Source organism: Oncorhynchus clarkii, chromosome 5 (genome assembly GCF_045791955.1).
Source record: "Oncorhynchus clarkii lewisi isolate Uvic-CL-2024 chromosome 5, UVic_Ocla_1.0, whole genome shotgun sequence".
NCBI lineage: Eukaryota > Metazoa > Chordata > Actinopteri > Salmoniformes > Salmonidae > Oncorhynchus > Oncorhynchus clarkii.
Window position 1 is genome coordinate 58,617,259 of NC_092151.1, and position 19,898 is coordinate 58,637,156.

Here is a 19,898-nt window from a genome sequence, read left to right on the forward strand (position 1 = left end):
GAGTAACAACATGAATTGGTGTATGAGGCAGAACTAATGCAGTGCGACTTGAGTTTCTCCATCAGCTGGAAGACTGTGTCCCATTTTCTCAGTGGAGGCACGGAGGGAGAGTGGAGGGACGGTGTCAGCCTCACCGTTGCACCCTCTCTCCCCTCAGACTGACCATCAGATGCAAGCCTTCAGTCCAGTAAGACTCATAGCTGATTTTATCATCATCGGGTGGAATACTTCTCTAATATAAATATTTATTTGTGTTTTATTTTTCATTAATTCCCATAGAGTATTTTGTGTTGGTCGTTGACAAAAAATGACAACAAAATAAATTTTAATCACACTTTGTAACACAACAAAGTGTGGAAAAAGTCAAGGAGTGTGAATACTTTCTGAAGGCACTGTATACTGTAATAGGAATGAGAGTTCCATGTAAATTCAATCCAGTTGTGTTTAGATCTGACAAACACAAAGCAATGAACAAGGAAAATAATGTCATGCCCTGATCTGTTTCACCTGTCTTTGTGATTGTCTCCACCCACCTCCAGGTGTCTCCTGTTTTCCCCATTAGTCCCCGGTGTAGTTATCCCGGTGTTTCCTGTCTCTCTGTGCCAGTTAGTCTTGTTTTGCCAAGTCAACCAGCGGTTTGCCTAGGTCCTATTTTTCCCAGTCTCTGTTTTTTCCTAGCCCTCCTGGTTTTGACTCTTGCCTGTCCTGGCGCCATATCCGCCTGCCTGACCACTCTGCCTGTTCTGACCTCGAGCCTGCCTATCGGCTGGTACTGTTTGGACTCTGACCTGGTTTAAGAACTCTTGTCTGTCACTGACCTGCCTTTTTTACCCCTTTTGGTATTATAAATATCGGAGCTCAAACATCTGCCTCCTGTGTCTGCATTTGGGTCTCACCTTGTGCCCTTGAGAATTTCAAAAAGCATTTTTCTACGACTTGCCATGCTTTCCAACTGGCTATCCAAACCCCAGTCAACTGCCCGGCATCCCACAGCAACTGGCCCAAGCCTCCCCATTTCTCCTTCACCCAAGTCCAGACAGCTGATGTTCTGAAAGTGCTGCAAAATCTGGACCCCTACAATTTAGCCAGGCTAGACATTCTTGAACCTCTCTTTCTAAAATTATCTGCCAAAATTGTTGCAACCCCTATTACTAGCCTGTTCAACCTCTCTTTCTGAGGTCTGAGATTCCCAAAGATTTGATAGCTGCCGCGATCATCCCCCTCTTCAAAGGGGGAGACACACTAGACCCAAACTGCTACAGACCTATATCTATCCTACCCTGCCTTTTTAAGGTCTTCGAAAGCCAAGTTAACAAACAGATTACCGACCATTTCGAATCCCACCATACCTTCTCGCTATGCAATCTGGTTTCAGAGCTGGTCCTGGGTGCACCTCAGCCATGCTCAAGGTCCTAAGCGATATAACTGCCATTGATAAGAGACATTACTGTGCAGCTGTATTCATCGACCTGGCCAAGGCTTTCGACTCTGTCAATCACCACATTCTTATCGGCAGATTAAACAACCTTGATTTCTCAAATGACTGCCTCGCCTGGTTCACCAACTACTTCTCTGATAGAGTTCAGTATGTCACTGTTGTCTGGACCTCTGGCAGTCTCTAAAGGGGTGCCACAGGGTTCAATTCTCGGGCCGACTCTCTTCTCTGTATACATCAATGATGTCGCTCTTGCTGCTGGTGATTCTCTGATCCACCTCTACACAGACGACACCATTCTGTATACTTCTGGCCCCTCTTTGGACACTGTTAACTAACCTCCAGACGAGCTTCAATGCCATACAACTCTCCCGCCGTTGCCTCCAATTGCTCTCAAATGCAATAACTAAATGCATGCTCTTCAACCGATCGCTGCCAGCACCTGCCTGCCCGACCAGCATCACTACTCTGGACGGTTCTGACTTAGATCATGTGGACAACTACAAATACCTAGGTGTCTGGTTAGACTGTAAACTCTCCTTCCAGACTTACATTAAGCATCTCCAATCCAAAATTAAATCTAGAATCGGCTTCCTATTTCGCAACAAAGCATCCTTCACTCATGCTGCCAAACATACCCTCGTAAAACTGGCCATCCTACCGATCCTCAACTTCGGCGATGTCATTTACAAAATAGCCTCCAACACTCTACTCAACAAATTGGATGCAGTCTATCACAGTGCCATCCGTTTTGTCACCAAAGCCCCATATACTACCCACCACTGTGACCTGTACGCTCTCGTTGGCTGGCCCTCGCTTCATACTCGTTGCCAAACCCACTGGCTCCAGGTCATCTACAAGTCGGCTAGGTAAAACCCCACCTTATCTCAGCTCACTGGTCACCATAGCAGCACCCACCTGTAGCACGCACTCCAGCAGGTATATCTCACTAGTCACCCCCAAAGCCAATTCCTCCTTTGGCCGCCTTTCCTTCCAGTTCTCTGCTGCCAATGACTGGCACGAACTGCAAAAATCACTGAAGCTGGAGACTCATATCTCCCTCACTAGCTTTAAGCACCAGCTGTCAGAGCAGCTCACAGATCACTGCACCTGTACATAGCCCATCTGTAATATAGCCCATCCAACTACCTCATCCCCATACTGTATTTATTTATTGATATTGCTCCTTTGCACCCCAGTATCTCTACTTGCACATTCATCTTCTGCACATCAATCACTCCAGTGTTTAATTGGTATATTGTAATTACTTCGCCACCATGGCCTATTTATTGCCTTATCTCCCTTATCTTACCTCATTTGCACACATTGTATATAGATTTCTTTCTACTGTATTATTGACTGTATGTTTGTTTATTCCATGTGTAACTCTATGTTGTATGTGTCGAACTGCTTTGCTTTATTCTTGGCCAGGTCGCAGATGTAAATGAGATCTTGTTCTCAACTAGCCTACCTGGTTAAATAAAGGTGAAATACTGTATATATATATATATATATATATATATATATATATATATATATATATATATATATTTTTTTTTTTTAAATACATAAGCCTAGATCGTGCACTGAAAGTCCCCTGCAAAAATGCATAAATCTTTCACTAGCATGTACTTTAGTCTCCCAGTGAAATTACATGTAGGCATCTAGTAAAGGGGTATTCCATTAATATTTTACTCAGAAGTATGTTTCCGGTCGAGCCAATATAACTCAACACAAAAATGTATGTACTAATAGATTCCGCAAAGCCTTATAGCAGTTGTGGGGATAGTTATTTGTGTCAAACTACCCACATAGGCTATATATTATTCCACTGTATAAATAAATAAAAAATAATATGTAACATGCCAGAACTGATGAGACAGGGTATGGTCTCTGCCTAGATATTTCTGGGATGAGAACAATGACGTGTATATACTGTATAAACCATTGGATGAGACTAGCTACCTTTTTGAACAGTCTGACTTTGAACAAAATCCCTTTATCAAACCATCTCGGTATCTTCCTTGATCCAGAGAGATGATCATTAACATGAATGATCTGCAACAGTCATAGCAGAGTACATTTAGGAGATACAAATCTCTAGTCATTTGTACAGCTAGGCTCATCATCATCACTGCCAAGTTCCATTGGTTAGGGTATGTGTGTGCCAAATGTGCCACATTTACCAATCTCAATCATAGACAAGCGGCAATGGAGAGTCTCTGTTTTGTGCAGCCTTAGATTCAATAGTAGGCTAGTAATGCAATCTTCACTATTCTCGAGACAGTCCGTTCTAGCACGGGAGTCCACTCTAGAGGTTTTAGTCTGTTGGCAAGTCCATTAAAAAGGGGTTGCCAGTGCAAACTTATTTTGGTCAGTTATAAATCCATAAGATCAACCTGTTGAGCATCCTGCCTTTTAGAGTTTGCCTCGGAGAGCTGTGATCTGTGACACAAGTCTGGCACTTTACCCTCCGCATATGGACATACCAGGCACACACATGCCAGACACAACACACACACACACCCTCAGAAACACACACCCACAGACACACACACACACACAGACACACAGAGGCACACACACACACACACACACACAGACACACACACACACACACACGGAGACACACACACACACACACACACACAGAGAGAGACACACACACACACACACACACACACACACAGAGACACACACACACACAAACACCCTAATGAACTCAGTGCACTACTCACCTTTGTGACCCATCATGACAGCGAGGTGTAGAGGTGTGTTTCCTGAAGAGGATAAATACAATAGAGAGTTTAGACTGTGCATTACAGTTAGGCCTGCATACAGACACCCATTTTGGGCTGCCATTAAGGCAGTGCTAGTGTCAAACGCACGTTAGCTTGCAATTTCGTCATGTAAAAACTGTCGCACTGGAATTTTCCAGCACTAACGCAGTGTTCGGCAATGTACCTGTCTAACATCAGCACGCTTGTGTTCAGATGGGAGGGGTGGAAATAATTGAGGTGTGTTTAAAAACATTATCCAAAGTGCTAATTTTAGGCAGCGCTAGTAGGGATATTTAAGACTAACCAAAAGCTGGTTTTAGCGGTAAGGCAGTTGGTTATGGCATGAATTTTGACAGCGGAAATGCAGCCTATATAGCGGTGGTGCACACTGCCGATATGTGCATGGGACAAGATGTGACATCCCATTTTTATCTATGTATTGTAGGCAGGCCTACATTATTTTAGCCATGCTTTGGACGTGCATAAAACCCCCTCCGTGATGTAGGCTACGTGTCCATGAACATCATGAAACGAGAGATGAGAACCTCGATGTATATCGGTGAACTTCGTATTTAGAAGCTTTTTTCCTGTAACTATGGTTTGTTTTACATGTCATATTAAAAAAATCAAGCCCCCCATAGGCTACCCTTACCCTAAGCCTACTACAGTTGAAGTCAGAAGTTTACATACCTTAGACAAATACATTTACATTTTTCACAATTCCTGACATTTAATCCTAGTAAATATTCTGTCTTAGGTCAGTTCGGATCACCACTTTATTTTAAGAATGTAAAAAGTCAGAATAATAGTAGAGAGAATTATTTATTTCAACTTTTATTTATTTCATCACATTCCCAGTGGGTCAGACGTTTACATACACTCAGTTAGTATTTGGTAGCATTGCCTTTAAATTGTTCAACTTGGGTCAAACGTTTCGGGTAGCATTCCACAAGCTTCCCACAACAAGTTGGGTGAATATTGGCCCATTCCTCCTGACAGAGCGGGTGTAACTGAGTCAGGTTTGTATGCCACCTTGCTCGCACACGCTTTTTCAGTTCTGCCCACAAATATTCTATACGATTGAGGTCAGGGCTTTGCGATGGCCAATCCAATACCCAGACTTTGTTGTCCTTAAGCCATTTTGCCACAACTTTGGAAGTATGCTTGGTGTCATCGTCCATTTGGAAGACCCATTTGCGACCAAGCTTTAACTTCTTGACTGATGTCTTGAGATGTTGCTTCAATATATCCACATCATTTTACTACCTCATGATGCCATCTATTTTGTGAAGTGCACCCGTCCCTCTTGCAGCAAAGCACCCCCACAACATGATGCTGCCAAACCCGTGCTTCACAGTTGGGATGGTGTCCTTTGGCTTACAAGCCTCCCCTTTTTCCTCCAAACACAACAATGGTCATTATGGCCAAACAATTCTATTTTTGTTTCATCAGACCAGAGGACATTTCTCCAAAAAGTACGATCTGTGTCCCCATGTGCAGTTGCAAACCATAGTCTGGCTTTTTTATGGCGGTTTTGGAGCAGTGGCTTCTTCCTTGCTGAGCAACCTTTCAGGTTATGTCGATATAGGACTCGTTTTACTGTGGATATAGATACTTTTGTACCTGTTTCCTCCAGCATCTTCACAAGGTTCTTTGCTCTTGTTCTGGGATTGATTTGATTTCACAGGTACATCTCCAATTGACTCAAATGATGTCAATTAGCCTATTAGAAGTTTCTAAAGCCATGACATCATTTTCTGGAATTTTCCAAGCTGTTTAAAGGCACAGTTAACTTAGTGTATGTAAACTTCTGACCCACTCGAATTGCGATACAGTGAAATAATCTGTCTGTAAACAGTTGTTGGAAAAATTACTTGTATCATGCACAAAGTATATGCCCTAACTGACTTGCCAAAACTATAGTTTGTTTACAAGACATTTGTGGATTGGTTGAAAAACAAGTTTTAATGACTCCAACCTAGGTGTATGTAAAGTTCCGACTTCAACTGTAACGAAGGCTGGTTCAACAGCAATGCGTCAAGTAATTTTTTTATACTGCTGATTTTATGATGTCATTAGATTTTACATGTATTTATTGTTGTTTAAAAAACAAATAGATTGCTTGTTTTTGATTTAATTTGATTAAAACCAAACGTATTAGAATGATTCACTGTCCTGGGTTTCTGGTGAAAATGTCCGTGGCACGCATGCAATGCAACTTCTGGAGAAGTGTAAATGTGATCTGTAAGATGGTTCCAATGTGTATATAAAACATAGGCCTATTTGAGAGCGTCATAACAGTGAGTGGACATTCTCCTCTTCTCTTTATATTGGATTTTGTCCAGCTAATGTGAAAAGTTTGGATGTGCATAAAACCATCCATAGTTTGTGTTGCTGCAATATTATATGCCCACTGGAAGCAATTATGGTGCCTGTCAGTCTGTTTAGCCAATTTAAAACAAGTTGTTGTTAGAATTTGATTAAAAAACAGTCAGTATCTGGTGTGACCACCATTTCCCTCATGCAGCTCAAACACATCTCCTTTGCATAGAGTTGATTGTGGCCTGTGGAATGTTTTGGCGGGAACTGGAACATGCTGTCATACACGTTGATCCAGAGCATCCCAAACATGGTCAACAGGTGACCTGTCTGGTGAGTATGCAGGCCATGGAAGAACTGTGCTATTTTCAGCCTCCAGGAATTGTGTACAGATCCGTGCGATATGGGGTCGTGCATTATCATGCTGAAACATGAGGTGATGGCAGCGGATGAATGGCATGACAATGGGCCTCAGAATCTCGCCACGGTATCTCTGTTTGATGCCCTTCTATTTGCTCTGTTCCGGACATTATTATGAGCCGTTCTCCCATCAGCAGCCTCCACTGCTGTGTATTCAAATTGTTATCGATAAAATGTAATTGTGTTCCTGGACTGCCGATACCATAACCCCAACGCCACCATGGGGCACTCTGTTCACAACGTCGACATCCACAAACGTCGCCTCACACAACGCCATACATTCATCCATGAACAACACACTACTCCATCATGCCAGTGGCCATCGAGGGTTAGCATTTGCCTACCGAAGTCAGTTACAAAGCAAACCTGCAGTGAGGTCAAGACCCTGGTGAGGATGAAGAGCATGCAGATGAGCTTCCCTGAGACGGTTTCTGACAAACCCACAGTTTCATTAGCTGTCCGGGAGGCTCGTCTCAGACCATCCCGAGGGGGAAGAGGCCGGATGTGGAGGTCCTGGGCATGGTTACACATTGTCTGCGGTTCTGAGGCTGGTTGGACGTACTGCCAAATTCTCTAAAATGATGTTGGAGGCTGCTTATGGCAGAGAAATGAACATTCAATTATCTGGAAATGGCTCTGGTGGACATTCCTGCAGTCAGCATGCCAATTGCACACTCCCTCAAAATGGGTGATGTCTGTGGCATTGTGTTGTGTGACAAAACTGTACATTTTAGAGTTGCCTTTTTATTGTCCCCAGCACAAGGTGCACCTGTGTAATAATCATGCTGTAATCAGCTTCTTGATATGCCACACCTGTCAGGTGGATGGATTATCTGGGCAAAGGAGAACTGCTCACTGACAGGGATGTAAACAAATTTGTACACAACATTTGAGAGAAATAATATTTTTATGAGTATGGAACATTTCTGGGATCTTTTATTTCAGCTCATGAAACATGGGACCAACACTTTACATGTTGCGTTTTATGTTTTAATACGTTTCTTACTTATTTTTTCTCTGATTGTGTCACGCCCTGGTCGAAGTATTTTGTGTTTATTTTAATTTATTTGGTCAGGCCAGGGTGTGGCATAGGTTTTTGTATGTGGTGTGTTGGGTTTGTAGCTTAGTGGGGTGTTCTAGTGAAGTCTATGGCTGTCTGAAGTGGTTCTCAATCAGAGGCAGGTGTTTATCGTTGTCTCTGATTGGGAACCATATTTAGGCAGCCATATTCTTTGGGTGTTTCGTGGGTGATTGTCCTTAGTGTCCTTGTTCTGTGTGTTTGTGCACCAGTATTAGGCTGTTTCGGTTTTCGTTACGTTTATTGTTTTTGTACAGTTCGTGTTTCTTCATTATTAAATAAACATGGATTGCAATAGCCACGCTGCATTTTGGTCCGACTCTACTTCTACCGAAGAAAGCCGTTACAGAATCACCCACCACAACAGGACCAAGCGGCGTGGTGACAGGCAGGAGCAGCAGCAGCAGTGGGAGAGGCTGCACTACTTGGAGAAATGGACTTGGGAGGACGAATTAGACGGAAGAGGACCCTGGGTTCAGCCAGGAGAATATCACCGCCCCAAAGAGGAGCTGGAGGCGGTGAAAGCGGAGAGGCGCCGGTATGAGGAGGCAGCACGGCGAAGCGGATGGAAGCCTGAGAGTCAGCCCCAAAAATTTATTGGAGGGGAGCTAACAGGGAGTATGGCTACGCCAGGTAGGAGACCGGCGCAAACTCCCTGTGCTTACCGGGGGGCTAGAGAGACCGGGCAGGCACCGTGTTATGCTGTGGTGCGCACGGTGTCTCCAGTGCGGGTGCATAGCCCGGTGCGGTACATTCCAGCTCCGCGTATCGGCCGGGCTAGAGTGAGCGTCGAGCCAAGTGCCATGAAGCCGGCTCTACGCATCTGGTCCCCAGTGCATCTCCTTGGGCCGGCTTACATGGCACCAGCCTTGCGCTCGGTGTCTCCGGTTCGCCTGCATAGCCCAGTGCGGGCTATTCCACCTCGCCGCACTGGCAGGGCGACCGTGAGCATTCAACCAGGTAAGGTTGGGCAGGCTCGGTGCTCAAGAGCTCCAGTGCGCCTGCACGGTCCGGTCTACCCAGTACCACCTCCACACCCCAGCCCTCCGGTAGCAGCTCCCCGCACCAGGCTTCCTGTGCGTGTCCTCAGCCCAGTACAACCAGTGCCAGCACCACACATCAGGCCTACAGTGTGCCTCGCCTGTCCAGCGCTGCCAGAGCCTTCCTCCTCTTCAGCGCTGCCGGAGTCTCCCGCCTGTTCAGAGCTGCCAGTCTGCAAGGAGCTGCCAGTCTGCAAGGAGCTGCCAGTCTGCAAGGAGCTGCCAGTCTGCATAGGGCTGCCAGTCTGCAAGGAGCCGCCAGAGCTTCCAGTCTGCCGCCAAAGCCGCCAGTCTGCAAGGAGCCGCCAGAGCCGCCAGTCTGCAAGGAGCCGCCAGAGCCGCCAGTCTGCAAGGAGCCGCCAGAGCCGCCAGTCTGCATGGAGCAGCCAGAGCCGCCAGTCAGCATGGAGCAGCCAGAGTCGCCAGTCAGCATGGAGCAGCCAGAGTCGCCAGTCAGCATGGAGCAGCCAGAGTCGCCAGTCAGCATGGAGCAGCCAGAGTCGCCAGTCAGCATGGAGCAGCCAGAGTCGCCAGTCAGCATGGAGCAGCCAGAGTCGCCAGTCAGCATGGAGCAGCCAGAGTCGCCAGTCAGCATGGAGCAGCCAGAGTCGCCAGTCAGCATGGAGCAGCCAGAGTCGCCAGTCAGCATGGAGCAGCCAGAGTCGCCAGTCAGCATGGAGCAGCCAGAGTCGCCAGTCAGCATGGAGCAGCCAGAGTCGCCAGTCAGCATGGAGCAGCCAGAGTCGCCAGTCAGCATGGAGCAGCCAGAGTCGCCAGTCAGCATGGAGCAGCCAGAGTCGCCAGTCAGCATGGAGCAGCCAGAGTCGCCAGTCAGCATGGAGCAGCCAGAGTCGCCAGTCTCTTCCAGATCTGCCAGTCAGCCAGTCTCTTCCAGATCTGCCAGTCAGCCAGTCTCTTCCAGATCTGCCAGTCTCTTCCAGATCTGCCAGTCAGCCAGACTCTTCCAGATCTGCCAGTCAGCCAGACTCTTCCAGATCTGCCAGTCAGCCAGACTCTTCCAGATCTGCCAGTCAGCCAGACTCTTCCAGATCTGCCAGTCAGCCAGACTCTTCCAGATCTGCCAGTCAGCTAGACTCTTCCAGATCTGCCAGTCAGCCAGACTCTTCCAGATCTGCCAGTCAGCCAGACTCTTCCAGATCTGCCAGTCAGCCAGACTCTTCCAGATCTGCCAGTCAGCCAGACTCTTCCAGATCTGCCAGTCAGCCAGACTCTTCCAAATCTGCCAGTCAGCCAGACTCTTCCAGATCTGCCAGTCAGCCAGACTCTTCCAGATCGGCCAGTCAACCAGACTCTTCCAGATCTGCCAGTCAACCAGACTCTTCCAGATCCGCCAGTCAGCCAGGATCTGCCAGAACCGCCAGTCAGCCAGGATCTGCCAGAACCGCCAGCCAGCCAGGATCTGCCGGATCCAACTACCTGCCTGAGCTTCCTCTCAGTGCTGAGCTTCTTCTCAGTCCCGAGCTACCCCTCAGTCCCGAGCTACCCCTCAGTCCCGAGCTACCCCTCAGTCCCGAGCTGCCCCTCAGTCCCGAGCTGCCCCTCAGTCCAGTGGGGTTCTGGGTGAGGACTACTAGGCCATGGTCGGCGGCGAGGGTGGACTATCCAGGGACGCGAGGAGGAGGGACTAAGACTTTGATAGAGTGGGGTCCACGTCCCGCGCCGGAGCCACCACCATGGACAGACGCCCACCCGGACCCTCCCCTTCGCCGGTGGAGAAGAGGTACCCGGAGGCGCGCACACCACCCATTGCTTCTGAGTATATTACTCTCTAATGTTCAATCTCTGGATAATAAAGTTGATGAGCTGAGGGTGAGGATTTCCTTCCAGAGGGACATCCACCGTATTACCTCCCAAGAGAATAATCTTCGGTTATAGTCACAGCCGTGTATATTCCCCCTCAAGCCGATACCATGACGGCCCTCAAAGAACTTCACTGGACTTTATGCAAACTGTAAATCACATATCCTGATTCCGCATTTATTGTAGCTGGGGATTTTAACAAAGCAAATTTGAAAAAACACTACCGAAGTTCTACCAACATATTGACTGCAGTAATCACGCTGCTAAAACACTCGACCACTGCTACACCAACTTCCGGGATGCCTCAAACAGGAAGTACATGTGCTAAGGACTATTCAGCGCTGGTTTGACCAATCGGAATCCACGCTTCAAGATTGTTTTGATCACGCGTACTGGGATATGTTCCAGGTAGCTGGAAAAACATTGACAAATTTACTGATACGGTGACTGAGTATATTAGGAAGTGTATAGGAGATGTTGTACCCGCTGTGACTATTAAAACCTACCCTAACCTAACCAGAAACCGTGCATAGATGGCAGCAGTCACTCAAAACTGAAAGCGTGAACCACCGCATTTAACCATGGCAGGGTTACTGGGAATATGGCAGAATACAAACAGTGTAGTTATTCCCTCCGTAAGACAATCAGACAGGAAAAACTTCAGTACTGAGACAAAGTGGAGTTGCAAATCAATGACTCAGACACAAGACTAATGTGGCAGGGTCTACAGACAATCACGGACTACAAAAGGAAAACCAGCCACGTCGCGGACACCGATGTCTTGCTTACCGACAAGCTAAACACCTTCTTCGCCCGCTTTGAGGATAACACAATGCCACTGACGCGGCCCGCTACCAAGGACTGTGGGCTCTCTTTCTCCGTAGCCGACGTGAGTAAGACATTAAAGCTTGTTAACACTTACAAGGCTGCCGACCCAGATGGCATCCTTAGCCATGTCCTCAGAGCATGCGCAGACCAGCTGGCCGGTGTGTTTACAGACATATTCAATCTCTCCCTATCCCAGTCTGCTGTCCCCACATGCTTCAAGATGGCCACCATTGTTCCTGTACCCAAGAAAGCAAAGGTAACTGAACTAAGTGACTATCTCCCCATAGCACTCACTTCTGTCATCACCAATTGCTTTGAGAGACTAGTCAAGAATCATATCACCTCTACCTTACCTGACATCTTAGACCCACTTCAATTTGCTTACCGCATCAATAGATCCACAGACGATGCAATCGCCATCGCACTGCGCACTGCCCTATTCCATCTGGACAAGAGAAATACCTATGTAAGAATCCTGTTCATTGACTATAGCTCAGCATTCAACACCAAAGTACCCTCCAAGCTCATCTTTAAATTCGAAGCCCTGGGTCTGAACCCCGCCCTATGCAAGTGGGTCCTGGACTTCCTGAAAGCCACCCCAGGTGGTGAAGGTAGGAAGCAACACCTCCACTTCACTGATCCTCAACACTGGGGCCCTTGCTCAGCCCCCTCCTGTAGTCCCTGTTCACCCCATGACTGCCGGGCCATGCACGCCTCCAACTCAATCATCAAGTTTGCAGACAACACTAGTAGGCTTGATTACCAACAATGACGAGACAGCCTACAGGAAGGATGTGAGGTCTCTGGGAGTGTGGTGACAGGAACGTCAACAAAACAAAGGAGATGATAGTGGACTTCAGGAAACATCAGAGGGAGCAGTCCCCTATCCACATTGACGGGCATGCATAACTATTCAACCCCCCCCCCCCCCCCCCCCCCCGCCAAAGTCAATACTTTGTAGAGCCACCTTTTGCAGCAATTACAGCTGCAAGTCTCTTGGGGTTTGTCTCTACAAGCTTGGCACATCTAGCCACTGGGAGTTTTGGCCATTCTTCAAGGGAAATCTGCTCCAGCTCCTTCAAGTTGGATGGGTTCCGCTGGTGTACAGCAATCTTTAAGTCACACCACAGATTCTCAATTGGACTGAGGTCTGGGCTTTGTCTAGGCCATTCCAAGACATTTAAATGTTTTGGACCACTCGAGTGTTGCTTTAGCAGTATGCTTAGGCTCATTGTCCTGCTGGAAGGTGAACTTCCGTCCTAGTGTCAAATCTCTGGAAGACTGAAACAGGTTTCCCTCAAGAATTTCCCTGTATTTAGTGCCATCCATCATTCCTTCAATTCTGACCAGTTTCCCAGTCCCTGCCGATGAAAAACATCCCCACAGCATGATGCTGCCACCACCATTCTTCACTGGGATGGTGTTCTCAGAGTGATAAGAGGTGTTGGGTTTGTGCCAGACATAGCGTTTTCCTTGATGGCCAAAAAGCTACATTTTAGTCTCATCTGACCAGATAACCTTCTTCCATATGTTCGGGGAGTATCCCACATGCCTATTGGCGAACACCAAACATGTTTGCTTATTTTTTTCTGGCCACTCCTCCATAAAGCCCAGCTCTGTGGAGTGTATGGCTTCAAGAGGTCCTATGGACAGATACTCCAATCTCCGCTGTGGAGCTTTGAAGCTCCTTCAAGGTTATCTTTGGTCTCTTTGTTGCCTCTCTGATTAATGCCCTCCTTGCCTGGTCCGTGAGTTTTGGTGGACGGCCCTCTCTTGGAAGGTTTGTTGTGGTGCCATATTCTTTAAATTTTTTAATAACGGATTTAATGGAACTCCGTGAGATGTTCAAAGTTTTGGTTATACTTTTATAACTCAACCCTGATCTGTACTTCTCCACAACTTTGTCCCTGACCTGTTTGGAGAGCCTCTTGGTCTTCATAGTGCCGCTTGCTTGTTGGTGCCCCTTGCTTAGTGGTATTGCAGACTGTGGCCTTTCAGAACAGGTGTATAAACTCAGCAAAAAAAAAAAGAAATGTCCACTGCATTTATTCTCAGCAAACTTAACATGTGTACATATTTGTATGAACAAAACAAGATTCAACAACTGAGACATAATCTGAACAAGTTCCACAGACATGTGACTAAGAGAAATGGAAGAATGTGTCTCTGAACAAAGGGTAGGTCAAATCAAAAGTAACAATCAGTATCTGGTGTGGCCACTAGCTGCAGTGGTGTACAGACCTCGGTGAAACGCTCATTCCTTCGACGGTAAACACGAATCCGACCATCACCCTGGTGAGACAAAACCACGACTCGTCAGTGAAGAGCACTTTTTGCCAGTCCTGTCTGGTCCAGCGACGGTGAATTTGTGCCCATAGGCGACATTGTTGCCGGTAATGTCTGGTGAGGACCTGTCTTACAACAGGCCTACAAGCCCTCAGTCCATCCTCAGTCCTATTGCGGACAGTCTGAGCATTGACGAAGGGATTGTCCGTTCCTGGTGTAACTCGGGCAGTTGTTGTTGCCATCCTGTACCTGTCCCGCAGGTGTGATGTTCGGATGTACCGATCCTGTGCAGGTGTTGTTACACGTGGTCTGCCACTGCGAGGACGATCAGCTGTCCTTCCTGTCTACCTGTAGTGCTGTCTTAGGCGTCTCACAGTACAGACATTGCAATTTATTTCCCTGGCCACATCTGCAGTCTTCATGCCTCCTTGCAGCAGGTGTGAGGCACGTTCACGCAGATGAGCAGGGACCATGCGCATCTTTATTTTGGTGTTTTTCAGTCACTGGAAAGGCCTCTTTAGTGTCCTAAGTTTTCATAACTGTGACCTTAATTGCCTACCATCTGTAAGCTGTTAGTGTCTTAACGACCGTTCCACAGGTGCATGTTCATGAATTGTTTATGGTTCATTGAACAAGCATGGGAAACAGTGTTTAAACCATTTACAATGAAGATCTGTGAAGTTGTTTGGATTTGTATAACTTATCTTTGAAAGACAGGGTCCTGAAAAAGGTATGTTTCTTTTTTGCTGAGTTTATATACTGAGATCATGGGACACTTAGATTGCACACAGGTGGACTTTATTTAACTAATTATGTGTCTTCTGAAGGTAATTGGTTACACCAGATCTTATTTATGGTCTTCATAGCAAAGGTGAATACACATTTTTATAAAAAAATAAAAAAAGGTACTTTATTTCATTTCACTTCACCAATTTGGACTATTTTGTGTATGTCCATTACATGAAATCCAAATAAAAATCAATTTAAATTACAGGTTGTAATGCAACAAAATAGGAAAAATGCCAAGGGGGTGAATACTTTTGCAAGGCACTGTATATACTGTAATCCATTCTATTCTACTGTATCTTAGTCTATGCCGCTCTGACATTGCTCATCCATATATTTATATATTCTTACTTAGATGTGTGTGTATTGTCGTGAAATTGTTAGATATTACTACACTGTTGGAGCTAGAAACACAAGCATTTCGCTACACCCGCAATAACATCAGCTAAACACGTGTATGTGACCAATAAATCTAATTTTATGTGCCCACTCTGGTATTGGCACATGCACGCTAGCCAACAGCTTGCAGATACAGCGCAGATATAGCCTACTACATGATGAGATTATGGAGAAAAGTGCAAGAATTTTTGTTGGTCAAATGGCAGCCAAGCATTGATCGTCATGTCACCAAAATAAGACCCTCGATATTTATTGTATAGGAGTATAAAGCGCATCACTGTGCACTTTCACCACCCTGTGAAGTTCATCATAACTTATTTCATTTGTAGCCTAATAAACTGCATGCTTTGTCATGATGTTATGAAAAAAACATCTGACATGTAGGCTACTTTACTCGCATTAAAAGGTTGAATGGTAACCTGGTTAATGTCAAGCCATTTTGAGGATGCTGGAATTATATTTTGGATGAACATGTGCATGCCTACAGGAGACTTTTGAAGTGGCCGAATCAGATTAAAACATTGTGACTGACAGGTTGTGTTTCTGCCACATATAAAAGGTCATACAATTTAAAAGTTAAATTATAAATATTAAGGCTATATTGAAGCTTTCCAGAGTAGTTCCACAACTGATCCAAATCTTATTAAATAGTCAAATCAGGGCTTTTGAGATGTTATTCAAATGACATTTTCACTGCAGCCTAGAATAGAATTGTATTGTCCCTAAACATGATCAATAGGGGGAGCTTTTTGAGCTATGTGTCATGTCTTCACTGTTCACTCACACAGTACCTGGTCTCTCTGCTGCCTATCAGATATTCCTATTTGTTCTTGTGGGTTAATATTCAAAATTGATGCAGCTTTGAATGCTTTTATATTTTTTTGTATGATTGTTAGCCTATTGCAGATCTGGACAAACTATCCAACAAGCACTATTGTCACAATGAATGGTGGATGGAGGGAAGGATGAACTGTTAGACTGGTAGGCTATACTGACCTGTGGTATAGTTAAGCAATAAGGTCAGAGGGGGTGTGATATATGCCCAACATACCACTGCTAAAGGTTGTTCTTAGGCACGACGCAACGACGCAACGTGGACTGCCTGGATACAGCCCTTAGTCGTGGTATTTTGGCAACATCCCTGCACTCTATACTCCTCTGTAAACTGATCATCTCTGTATGCCCATCGCAAGACCCACTGGTTGATACTTATTTATAAAACCCTCTTAGGCCTCACTCCCCTCTACCTGAGATATCTACTGCAGCCCTCATCCTCCACATACAACACCCATTCTGCAAGTCACATTCTGTTAAAGGTCCCCAAAGCACACACATCCCTGGGTCACTCGTCTTTTCAGTTTGCTGCAGCTAGCGACTGGAACGAGCTGCAATAAACACTCAAACTGGACAGTTTTATCTCACTCTCTTCATTCAAAGACTCAATCATGGACACTCTTACTGACAGTTGTGGCTGCTTTGCGTGATGTATTGCTGTATCTACCTTCTTGCCCTTTGTGCTGTTGTCTGTGCCCAATAATGTTTGTACCCTGTTTTGTGCTGCTATCATGTTGTGCTGCTGCCATGTTGTGTTGCTACCATGTTGTTGTCATGTGTGGCTGCCATGCTATTTGTTGTCTTAGGTCTCTCTTTATGTAGTGTTGTGTTGTCTTTCTTGTCGTGATGTGTGTTTTGTCCTATATTTTTATTGTATTTATTTAATCCCAGCCTACGTCCCCGCAGGAGGCCTTTTGCCTTTTGGTAGGCCGTCATTGTAAATAAGAATTTGTTCTTAACTGACTTGCCTAGTTAAATAAATATTATTATATTCCACAAACCCATGAGGTGCCTTATTTTTATTATAAACTAGTTACCAATGTAATTATAGCTGTATAAATAAATGTTTTGTCATACTCGTGGTATATGGTCTGATATACCACGGCTTTCAGACAATCAGCATTCAGGGCTCAAACCACCCAGTTTACAATAAAAGTTAGCACACTGAAAAGGAAAAGCATAGTGCATATGGGAAGTACCAAAACACCTTAATTTAGGGGAGAGGCATGCTAGCAGATTAAGAAATTTGGCTAGGATGGAAGAAATTATATAGTAAAACCTGCAACTAGCGAATGTAACTAGGGGGAAAATACACTACCCTTCCCTGTGCCCAATAAAGAAAACACACAACCCTCCCCAAAGCAACAAAAAAAAAAAGTCTGCCAAACCCACCTTCCCCAGTAAATTGTGATGTGTCCCTAAATTCCCTGTTGAAAAAAGATTGCTGTCTGAGTGCAGTATAACTGCAGTACACTGTAGTATAACTGTCGTTAGAATGCCGTAAAACTGCAGTATGCTGCAAATACTGCATCCAAAATAACAGTTATTTTTACTGCAGACATTTAGCATTGTAACAGCAGTTACAGAGTAGTATAACTGAATCTCAACTGCAGTACACAGCTGAAAAGTTCAAACAAAACGATATTGGCGACGGTATCGGTATCAACCGGGTCAAGTATCCTAGTTTGGAACATTGAGATAAAGAGCAATTCGATTCTTACCATGGATATCTTTCTGAGCGATATTCTGAGTTCGAATGAGCGAGGACAAGCGTCGGACATCCCCCTTGAATACACATTCATGGACTGGAAAGTCTTCGCGGGTTCGTATGATAGGGTTTTTGTTGTTATCATCGATTACGTCCGCCGTTGATAATGTGTTAGTGTTTGCATTTATCTGCGATTGCTGATTCTGATGTTGTTGCTGTGCCGATGGAGATTTGACCAACTTGTGATTGCTAAAGATTTTACTTGCTTTGCCTTTATTATTAGTCTTGGTTAAAGTAAATGTCCCAGTTGCAGCCTCCTCGTCCGGTTCCAGTAAATCCTCTTCTTTGCTCGGTTTATGATCCTTGCGCAGAGAGCGGATCTTTTCTCCGGTCATTTTCTAAACAATTAACAGCAGAACTGAGGGTGCCGTTGACGATGACCCTCTGGGCAAATAGATGTATTTCGTTGGCAAGAATGCAAATGGTAGTTCACCCAAATACTGTAGATTGCATAACATGAAAACCACAAATTCTTCAATGAATACAATTAAATAATAATGCAATTTAAATCGGTAGCAAATACTCCACAATAACTAAGTAACTACCAGAACTCTGTCCCCTTCTTCTCATTGACGAAACTGTCCCTGCATAAGCGGCTCTTACAGAGCGCATCTGCCATCTTCCGCCAGTAGTATCGCGAGAGTTTACAACGGTTACAGATTATACATGATTTATTATCTGGTGGTTGGTTACATTGTATCAGGGGATATTACAAACCAATGTGGTTACAATATTACAACTCAATAGCTACAGTGTTCAGGCCTACTCATAATGAAATGCATTGGCTACTATTATGCACACTAAGCATCAATAAGTTATTAATATTAGTTTAAAAAATATATATGTTGCAAAGCAAACTAGGACACTAGCGACTACAAGTTAAATTCTAATGTTCTCAAAAAAGTTAATGGTTACAACACTTGACTGACAGACACGCACAGTCAGTGGAATTCTATGCATTTTATGAACGCTTTGACAATAACAACATCGTGTTGGTTGTGAGGGCCACCACCGACCCAGAAGATTGGGTGATTTCGCTCTTCAAGGCCAATGTCAGTAAAGTCTTTAATCGGGTCAATACCGCAAGGCCGCGGGCCGATGGTATTCCAGGGTGCATTCTTAGAGCATGTGCAGAACAGCTGGAAGGTATGCTCACGGTAATTTTCAACCTCTCCTTGTCCCAGTCTGCAATTCCCACGTTTTAAGATGACCACCATCATTCCTGTTCCCAAGAAAATGACACACTGCTCAACTCATCTCAACCATAGACCGATATAGCATCCACAGTTACAACTCATAGGTGACACTTAAGCCTTGTTCACACTGAAGGACTTAATGCTTGTTTTTCACATCTGTTTTGGAATGATGATGGTCCAAACAGCATGTTAGAAGTAACTAAATCAGATTTATGTTCAGACAGCAGTCATTTGCATCTGGGTCATACCTGAAATTGTGATAGTACGAACTGGCCATGACTGACCCAGCAGACTCAGACCAGCTTTGCCACGTCAACTCCTCTCAAGGAGCCACAATTGGAAGGCACGAGGAGTTTCTTCGTGGTCTCATGGAAGGGTTCCAGACCTTGGCCGAACGCCACGACCAAGCATTGAACACATTGCTAGAGCAATTCCGTGGGTTGTCTACTATGCAGCCTACCACGACGGTAACCTCCCAGCCCCTCAGTTACCCGGCTGGTAGCAGTGCAGTCACCATTGTTTCCCGGCAACCCCACTTACCTCCCCCGGGGGAGCATTTAGATAGAGAGTTGGGCACCTGTGTTCACTCATCATCGAGCTGCAGCCCTCATCCTTTCCCTCAGACTGCTCTAAGATAGCATACCTCATCACGCTGATGTCTGGGAGGGCTCTCGCCTGGGCTACAGCAATATGGGAACAACAGTCGGCCATATGCTGCAGTCTGGAGGAGTTTGTGGCAGAGGTAAAGAAGGTTTTTGATGCTCCATTGTATGGGAGAGAGGTTGCCCGGAAGTTACTACAGCTTCGGCAAGGCTCCCACAGTGTAGCAGACTACGCAGTGGATATCTGCACGTTGGCAGCTGAGAGTGCCTGGAATCCGGAAGCACTGTTCGACATGTTCCTGCACA

The 19,898-nt window shown here is 45.5% G+C and overlaps 1 protein-coding gene across 1 annotated transcript in view; it reads right to left on the reverse strand.

Annotated features, from left to right (window-relative positions):
- Window positions 1-18,421, reverse strand: part of LOC139409095 (ankyrin repeat domain-containing protein 13C-like) — an 82,053-nt gene extending 63,632 nt beyond the window's left edge. The window contains exons 1-2 of the mRNA XM_071153787.1: window positions 17,748-18,421; window positions 4,174-4,215 (exon numbers count right to left, since the gene is read on the reverse strand). Of these exons, the coding sequence (XP_071009888.1) occupies window positions 4,174-4,215; window positions 17,748-18,129 (424 nt within the window). The 5' untranslated portion in view covers window positions 18,130-18,421. The remainder of the gene's footprint in view (window positions 1-4,173; window positions 4,216-17,747) is intronic.
- Between the last annotated feature and the right edge of the window lie 1,477 nt (window positions 18,422-19,898).